Raw genomic sequence first — 9187 nt, 5'->3', positions numbered from 1 at the left:
GAGAGAGAGAGAGAGAGAGAGAGAGAGAGAGAGAGAGAGAGAGAGAGAGAGAGAGAGAGAGAGAGAGATGGGAGTGGGGGCATGCAGTGTAGAGAGAGAGAGAGAACGAGAAAGAGGGAGAGCGAGCAGGGTGGGAGGGCAGCAGGAAGAGCAGGGGGATTAGAAGCGCAGCCTCTCGATGCCACGTTCGCATCACAGAACTGTAATTCCATTCAGAGCGGTGGTGGGGAGCCAGGCTGGCAGCCATGGGTCTGCTCAGCTCCTCCATCAGCCCCCGTCCCCCCTGCTCCATCAGCAGCTACATGTCCCAGCAACCCCCCCGCCTCACATGGTACCAAGCCCAAGCCCAGGGGCAGGTATAGGGCGTCCTGTATCTCTTGACGTCAAAGATGTCATGACGTTTCAGCTGCTGCTGCTTTGGAACTACCATTCAGGGGAGCTCAGACAAACAATGTGGCCACGCGCACACACACACTAACACATAAATACACATGCACACACACACACACGCACACGCACACGCGCACAGCGCGCGCACACACACACTCACTAGTACACAAGCATACAGCAACGTGCACAAATAAATAAATAAATATGCATATGCACTGCCAGTGTTTTCATCCATCGGAGCGAACTTTATAAGCTTCATGGAAGATTTGTCGGGTTGGTCCCATGAGCAGAGTCCGGGTTTTCCAGTGAATCACAACGACGGCAATGAGATCCAGAGAGCGTATCGGGTGAGATGCAATCAACCGAGACAAAACCCAAATAAAATGTCTCCAGAAACCAACTTGTGCTCCCCCCACAATGTTTAGCTGTGGTGGTGCCAACATATGGAGGGATGCATGGAGGCCTGTTTCATTGTCTCGTTAACTTCTGCCTCTTGATCTTTCATGTTGCCAGTTCAGTCTCCTCGAGCGGTTTAACAACTCCCTAATACACACACATCGACTGCATAGTTCTCTCACGCACACACACACACACACACACACACACACACACACACACACACACACACACACACACACACACACACACACACACACACACACACACACACACACACACACAGACCTATACATCAATAACATGCACAATTCACACACACACACTATGAGCCACAATCATCAGCAGGGTGTGTGTGCAGATGGAGAGCAGGGGTGAACAGCTGTTTTATGTGGGTAAAAACCGCTGTCCTGCTTACAATGCAGGTTTCCACGGCCACAAGCTTGTGTTTGCCCCATCACAGTGGTTGTCACGGATACAAGGGACATCAAAATGCCAATATGCAGAGTGTGTGTATGTGTGCGCCATGCGTGCTTTTGTACTTGCATGCGTCTTTGCCCTCGCATATGTTTGTGCACATATCTGTTTTGCTACATTCACGCTGCTCATTTCTGTGTTGAGTGTGTGGGTGTGTGCCAGGGCAATTGTGTGTGTGTGTGTGTGTGTGTGTGTGTGTGTGTGTGTGTGTGTGTGTGTGTGTGTGATGTTCGTTCTTTTCTCACAATCTCTTTATGTGTATTTCTGGAATCCATATCCCTTCTCTCCCGGGTTCTTTGTAATGTTAAACATTGTGTGTGTGTGTGTGTGTGTGTGTGTGTGTGTGTGTGTTTGTGTGCAAGTGTATGTGTGCGTGTGTGAGTGTGTGTGTGTGTGTGTGTGTTTGTGTGCAAGTGTATGTGTGCGTGTGTGAGTGTGTCTGTGTTGGGTCAGGGAGCCTGGGCCGTAATGTGAGACCAAGATGAAACACACAGTCATCAGCACATTCCTATGGCCCCGAGAGAGAGAGAGAGAGAGAGAGAGAGAGAGAGAGAGAGAGAGAGAGAGAGAGAGAGAGAGAGAGAGAGAGAGAGAGAGAGAGAGAGAGAGAGAGAGAGAGAGAGAGAGAGAGAGAGAGAGAGAGAGAGAGAGACAAAAACGGGAAGAACGAGAGGGAGGAAAAGAGAGGGGTTAAAGAGGGAAGAAAAGAGGGTGAAAGAGAAAAAGGGAGGGAGACAGGGTGAGAGGGAGAGGGTGAGGATATAATAAAAGGAGAAAGGGGGAGAGACAGAGAAAGAGAGCGTGACAGAGAGACAGAGAGTCAGAGAGAGACAGAGAGTCTGAGAGAGAGACAGAAAGAGACAGAGATAGAGACAGAGAGTCCGAGAGAGAGAAAGAGACAGCGATAGAGACTTAGAAAGAGAACAAAAGGGATAAACTGTGTATGCATAAGATGAATAGAGACAGAGAGAAAAACATGTGGTAAGTAGAAGATGGTTAAGGTTAGAATAATATAGTAGTAAACACACACAACACACACACCCTGCATATTATGGTCTTATGTACACAATGTACAATATCCCTGCGCCTTCTTTGTTTTGATATACTTGTGGGGACGTAAACTTGTGGGAACATTCAGCAAAGTTTAAGTATGTAATTTTCCTCCAACCTGCCACTCTGATAGATTAAAATGTACAGAGTAATTTGTCAATACAATGTCAGTGCAATGCACAGAGTGACAGTTAGAAAGTTAGAAAGTTTCCCAACACATTGTTTAGCTAATTCATGCATTCCAACTGTAAACACTACTGTATGACAGTGTTCCTTTTTTCAATCTTTACACTGACTTGTTTAAAAAGATCTGTCTCCTAATGTTGTAGGCAGAAACAGAAATAATCTTCTGTAGAATAAAATCTGTAAATCCTTTTTTGTATTTGTTTTCTAGATGGTATATTAAGGAGAGTATTAATAACAATGTGACTCAAACAAAATATAAGCAATGCACAGTTCAAAGCCATTCAAATTGACCCTTATAGAAACTGTAGATATGTTCAAAGGGCATGACATATTGAAATTAATATACTTCCTTTATTCTATTGCAGTAATACTTCAAAACCAAGAATTACAAAGAGCGTCTAAACGTGTTGTAATTGAAGGAAAAAGCTCAACACTGCATTTTCCAGAAATGGTTATTGGCACACATATCCAGATATCAGTCACTGTTTGTTTTGACAGATTATTAAATTTTTTATTTCTTTCCAGTAAAGTTTGTTTAAGATGTTGTTAAGCTCTTCTTGCAGAAAATCACCCATGCTCTTGATACTTATTTCACAAGAAAATCCATGTCTTTCATGTTGGAGCTTTTTCTTCGTTTATCTAAAAGGATAGATTTAAGCTTTTTCTGAAGATTGATACAATGTTTGAGTCACTCAGAAAGTAATCTGAGCTTCAAGATGTAGAACGACAGCTACCAAACTCATACATATCTCTGTTTATAATCTAAACCTATGGACAAAACCTTAGTTTGAAACAATGGGAAGCTCAAAAAGTTCTATTCAGATTTTCTTTTAAAGTGTAATTATTAGGGGTCCGAGCAGCGAAGCTGCTTGGCCCCTATTGTCTCTGTAACGTTTTTTCTTTGTGGTACTGCACCCAAAGGTGGCGCTATTGTAAAAAATCATGAATAAGTCTTATTTCTCCTCATCAGATTGACCTGGACTCAAAATTCTATCAGAATATTAATCTCTAGGATCAGACGCATTTATAAAACCCTGATAAAAAATGTATACTTTTCCCACCATTTCATATTAAAGCTAAACATGATAAAAAGATTCACAAGCTACAAAAATAATCAAAAATTCACCAAAATCGCCACATAAAATCTTTAGACCAAGCCTCACAAAAATCATCGAACAGAATTTGTTTTACTTAGTTCCATTTGAGAAATAATGGCCAATAAAGTTGGAGCCCATTTTTCTTATATGACCATTTTGTTGTATAAAAAAACATACGACTATTATTAGGTGGATACCATTACCCCCCACTACTAATAAACCCAAATTGTGGTACTGCACCCTAAGGTGGCGCTATTTAAAAAAAATATGAACTAGCCTTATTTCTCCTTACGAGATTGACTTGGACTAAAAATTCTTTCATCATATTAATCTCTAAAATCAGATGCATGTTTTTCACCCAAACGTCCACAGTCTCAACCCATTTTGCCTATATGACCATTTTGTTATTGTACAACTACCATATGGCTATCATTAGGTGATACCATTAACAGTGCAAATTTTCAGATCTGTACTATTTTAAGAAAGCCCTTAATTCTCTTGTGAAATGTGTGCTTGGAGTTTTCTTGATGTTGTGTGCTTATCAATAGGCATTTTCACCATGTGAATGAGGCTTCATGCAGTTCAGGAATGTCAGTGGCTCAATGGGATAATGCCTTGTTCCGGTGATCCTTAGGTTGTTCGAATCCTGAATAGAGCATTATGAACAAGCTGAACATGACATACTGTCATTGCCACTCATTTAAGAAACACAACATTGAACAGCACCTGGAACTCATTAGGCAATCAACATTCCAGCTCAGTTTCCAAAAATCGGACTGCCAAGACACAGTATGGCATTAAGGGGAACTTCTTCGTTAACCATTTTTCCTTCATAATGAACTCTGTCATATTTATATTTCTTCTGTTAGTCTTCTTGAAAACAAATGTTTAATTTCCCCAGAAATTAAGGGGAACATCAACATCTTTCCTTCATCATTTTATGTCATATTTAAATTTCTTCCATTAGTGTGTTCTTGACTTTTCATTTTGCTCGGACCCTGTTAATCACCACTTGCGGTTATATTTCTTCTTTATACCATATTCAAGTGCCAATGAGGCCAAGGAAGTCGATAGTAGATCTACTCTGTGTTATGTGAGCCACGTATAAAAAAAAACATTGATTGGATTTGAAGTAAAACATTTATTATATTTGACTTACAAAAATGTAATTCTTGCTTGGTAGAGATTACAGAACCAGTTTTAAAACATCCCTTGCACTTTGAAATGATCTCTTGAAGTAATTAAAAAACGGACCACAACCAGCAAACAACAACAGTAAGAACATCTCAAACTACTTATGAAAATAAGGTATAGAAAAGAATCTCAGGAGGCACTGGGTGAAACAAAAATATTCCTTTTTTGCCCATACATTACTTGAAATGGTAAATTTCCCGGCCTTGGACCTATAGCAGCCATATTGGTTAGTTGGGGGTATATATCTTTAAGAATCTTAAGGGAAATAATCAAAACTCAAAATAGAACCCGGGGGAAATTAAATATACAGAAATTGAATGCAGACCTAAAGAAATACTGCATTGGTTTCCCCAACTAAACAACCAATATGGCTGCTAAATGAACATGTTCTTTACAAACAAAAGGCACACTACGCGACATCATCATTGCACTAATGTGGTGACATCAAATATAATATAAACCAATGTGAAAAAAACAGCAATAACCTTTCGCCTTATGGTTCGATTGATTTACTGTTTGGTGACTGTTTCAAATCTACAGCTACATTGCACCACAGAAGGCGGTCCACAGAGGCTGACTGGTGGGTGGTTGGTGGGACATGAAGTTAAACTGTTTTTTTTAAGTGTCTTCTTTGCACAGTGTCCGTCTTTGGCTGGTGGACACCTTGTCGATATTCAAGTACCCTCCTCTACCTCTTGAGTGGGAAGTTAAATAAATTAGATGCTGAATGAACTGCCCTGCAGTTGCAATGTGACTGGTGGTGATAGTAGACATACATGATACTCAGTACAGTTCAACTGAAGACCAGAGGTGTTCCTTCCTGATTTCTCGAATGGATGAGTTTGCTCGTCATACAAAACAAACATGTCAAAGTGTGAAAAACAAACTACGCTGGTTATGCTTTTACTTTGCCCAGCTCTTCTATGTGCACAGATTCTAAAGTAATACCACATCCCGTTTTGTTAAACTGCCTTGATGAGTTTCGAAGGCCAACATCTAAAGCCTCAAAGTTATTGACGACAAAGCGTACATGGAAACCAAACAGAGAATAAAACGCCCGGAAAAGCACACCCACAGACATTATCTCCAAACAACAGACATATATAACAGCCGTAACGCTTTTAATGACAAAACATGTCCTGTACTCTAATCCTGAGGAAGTAATAAATCAGGTAAAGATTGCATACAATTGTAATTTCAACACCTTATTTATAAAATCATGTTTTAGCATATCAGGTTTGAGGTTGAATAATAACTGAGGGTAAAAAAAGAGTTTGTTTGGGCTAAAAATGTGTCAACCACATTTAATCTGAAAAAATACCAAAGAACATTTAACCGATAACGACACTTTACCATCACGTATAATTGTTCGATTAATTTTCTTTAACACTTGCTGTTCTACCAGCCTAGCAATGTGTGAATAACACGATTAATTTAATTGAAATTGGATAAGGACGATGTCCATGCTAGCAACCTACTGTTAGCCTACACTCGAAAGATTGGCAAGAAAACTCAGTAGTTGATAAAAGAAAACAAAATAATGATACCGTTGCTGTAGTTCTTTTCTGATATCCTGTCCTTACATGCTTTGCTGTCCAGCAACAAACCTCGCCGATCTTAAAAAATATAATGCCAAGCACGGTCTCCCCCCCACACACGTGCCAGTCTACTTTAGCACTCCTTATATGCATCACTGATTGTTGGTTGTAGCTTTGCTACGTGATGAACGTATCATGTGATAACGTGCTTCAAAATAGCCTAATTAGAGTAAACACAGAGTCAAATTCTGCACAAACCTGATTCAACAAGCCTATCATCTAAATTACATATGAATAACTAGTCCACCACATGGTAATCTGTGTTTGGATGGATGGAAGTGGATGCTAACAAGCTATAAAATATGATATTTTACAAGAATAGCTTCAGAATTGGATCAGATCCGTGCCGAAAATAAACAAAGAGCTCCATGACTTTTCCACAGATTTTTGCATCGGTTTTGATAATCATCTTAGCCAACCGGTCGATGCCACCTGCGTTCCTTCACGGTACGCACAGTGAGAAAAGAGCACACAGCCTTGACAAAGTCAATATTTGGGCTTTTAGTAGACGTTGTTGTAGTATTTTTGGCGGGGTGGTTATAACGAAGAGGTTGTTCGTGGGGGGCGGGGGTTGGGGGGGAGGCAGTCAGCATCATTCCCTCTCCTTTCCTTTCACTCCATGGCTCTTCCCCCTCTGTTCCTGCCTCCCTCTGCTCTAGGGCTGCAGGCTGGGGGGGGGCCTTGAGGGCGGGGCGCCGGGGAGTCCCGGCGGTGTGCGGGAGGGCGGGGGTCCCAGGGGCATCTGCCCCACCGGGGGCAGCCTGGCCGGGGGGCTGCTCAGCTGCGGCGGCGTGGGCGTGCGGATCACGGGGTGGTAGTCCGGCGGAGGAGGGGAGGGGGTGTGGCCGGGCGTGCGGGGGGGGCGGGGCCCTGGCGTTGGCGCCGGCGGTCGCCTCGTCCTTCACGCGGGTGAAGTTGATGCAGCGGCCCTAGAGAGAGAGAGAGAGAGAGAGAGAGAGAGAGAGAGAGAGAGAGAGAGAGTTAACTGAATGCAGTTGACACACGAACACACGTGTCAGAAGACTAGGAGGCCTCTTTCAGGCCTTATGATACACTAGTTTCTCTGTCAGTTGGTCTGTCCGTCGGTCAATCAATAGTCTGTCCGTCTGTCTGTACACCTCTCTGTCTGCATGCAGATTTGATCCCACCCGCAGCAGACTTTCGGACTCACTAACCAACTGTTCCCAGCCACTGATCCGATCCAGAGCATTATACATCAACAGTGGTTTATGTCTGTCTGGAAATAGCAGGATGAGACACACACTCATGCACATAAAAGGACACTATTATTTTGCACGCACACAAGTATATAGACACAAATGCACAATTGTCCCATTGCCAGAGACCATGCGATGAACAGGAAATGACAGAACCGTCAGTAGGAACTCATTCTATTCATCCCCAACTTGTAAATCAGCCACACAAAAAACCCAAGACCCATGATTGTGTCCACACAAACCCAGTCTGGCCTTTCCAGTCTAGAAAAGAGAGGCATATCTACAAGGCCTCTTCTGGGATCGAATTCCTCAAAAACATTTATCTTCAGCCCATGGAAGGTCTCCCACTGAATATCTGTGGATAGTGAGCGAGATCCAATACGAACGTTGGATGCCTGAGGGGGAAATGCCACATTATGGTGTGTGTGTGTGTGTGTGCTTGTGTGTGTGTGCTTGTGTGTGCACGTATGTGTGTGTGTTCGTGTGTGTGTGTGTGCGCGTGTGCTGAACTCAAACATTTACTAATAGCTAAATCCTCCCAAGGAATTCTTGGAAAAAAAAACAACCTCACTTTCAGCCGTCCGGGTAAAAAAGTAATGGTCTGATAAGTACCAGTTTTACAGTAAATATAGTTGTGCAAGGTAGTTATTCAGATGGGATTGTATTTTAAATCCTTTAACCTGGAATGCTGAAATCCACTTTATCTTAGTTTTTTCTGTTGAGGGTTCATAAGTTCACCTAGTTATGCTCTAGTTTATGCTAATATATTCCCATTGCTTGCCGTATTAATGTTAGTTCATTCTTTTTGTGAATCCTTGCCTAATAGGGGATAAAGAAAACGGTATGTCGGACAGCGCTTCTGTATGGAAACAACTCAATGCTGACTTGAATGTGTAGTGTTTCAAAACCCGCCTGATTTGTAGTTAGACTACCTTATAATTCGTCACCACAAGCTCAGCACTTATAACTACGTTCCTTGCACATTGATATCACAGCCTTAGATGTGAAGCAGATGCACAACAATGTGAGTGGGGTTAGACTATATTCCACTCAAGCAGACCACCTCAAGTGCTGCAAAATCACACAAGTAACCCTCTACTACGCTCTGTACTGGCAGAAACATATAGAGTGTTGGAAATTACATAAGTCGTCCTTTGTGAGCATGTCGGTGTGCGTACGATGAAAGGAGTTGGCGTTGGACTCATGCCTTTGGACCTTCAGCTGGTCTCTCTGTTCTGCTGCCTTCCCAAACCAAGGAAAGCCATACAGCGTGTATAGAACTGACCTCTTCCACTGTCTACCGTCTGGCCATGGTTGTAAACCCCTGGCTACGTCTGGCAGAGTGTGTGGTGTTTGTGCGTGTGTGTGTGTGTGTGTGTGTGTGTGTGTGAGGTAGAGAGAGGCAGAGAATGGGTGTGGTTGCATGTCTGTGAGCGGGAGGTAGATAATGTGTGGTCTTTGTCTGAGTGTGTGAGTGTGTGTGAGTGTGAGGTAGAGAGTGAGAGACCGTGTGCGTATGCATGAGTCTTAATGTGTACGGTGCAGTGTGTGTGATAGTTTGTGTGAGGTAGAGAGGGAGAGA

The 9187-nt window shown here is 42.6% G+C and overlaps 1 protein-coding gene across 1 annotated transcript in view; it reads right to left on the bottom strand.

The window, feature by feature from the left end:
• Positions 1-6903: 6903 nt before the first annotated feature.
• The window catches only part of antxr1c (ANTXR cell adhesion molecule 1c), a 27548-nt gene continuing 25264 nt past the window's right edge, over positions 6904-9187 (bottom strand). The window contains 2 exon segments of the mRNA XM_079757016.1: positions 6904-7238; positions 7240-7317. Coding sequence (XP_079613142.1) covers positions 7044-7238; positions 7240-7317 — 273 coding nt within the window. The 3' untranslated portion in view covers positions 6904-7043.

The sequence above is a fragment of the Pollachius pollachius genome, assembly GCF_949987615.1.
Source record: "Pollachius pollachius genome assembly, chromosome: 19".
Taxonomy (NCBI): domain Eukaryota; kingdom Metazoa; phylum Chordata; class Actinopteri; order Gadiformes; family Gadidae; genus Pollachius; species Pollachius pollachius.
The sequence above is the reverse complement of the archived record's forward strand: the minus strand, read 5'-3'. Positions and strand labels throughout refer to the sequence as shown.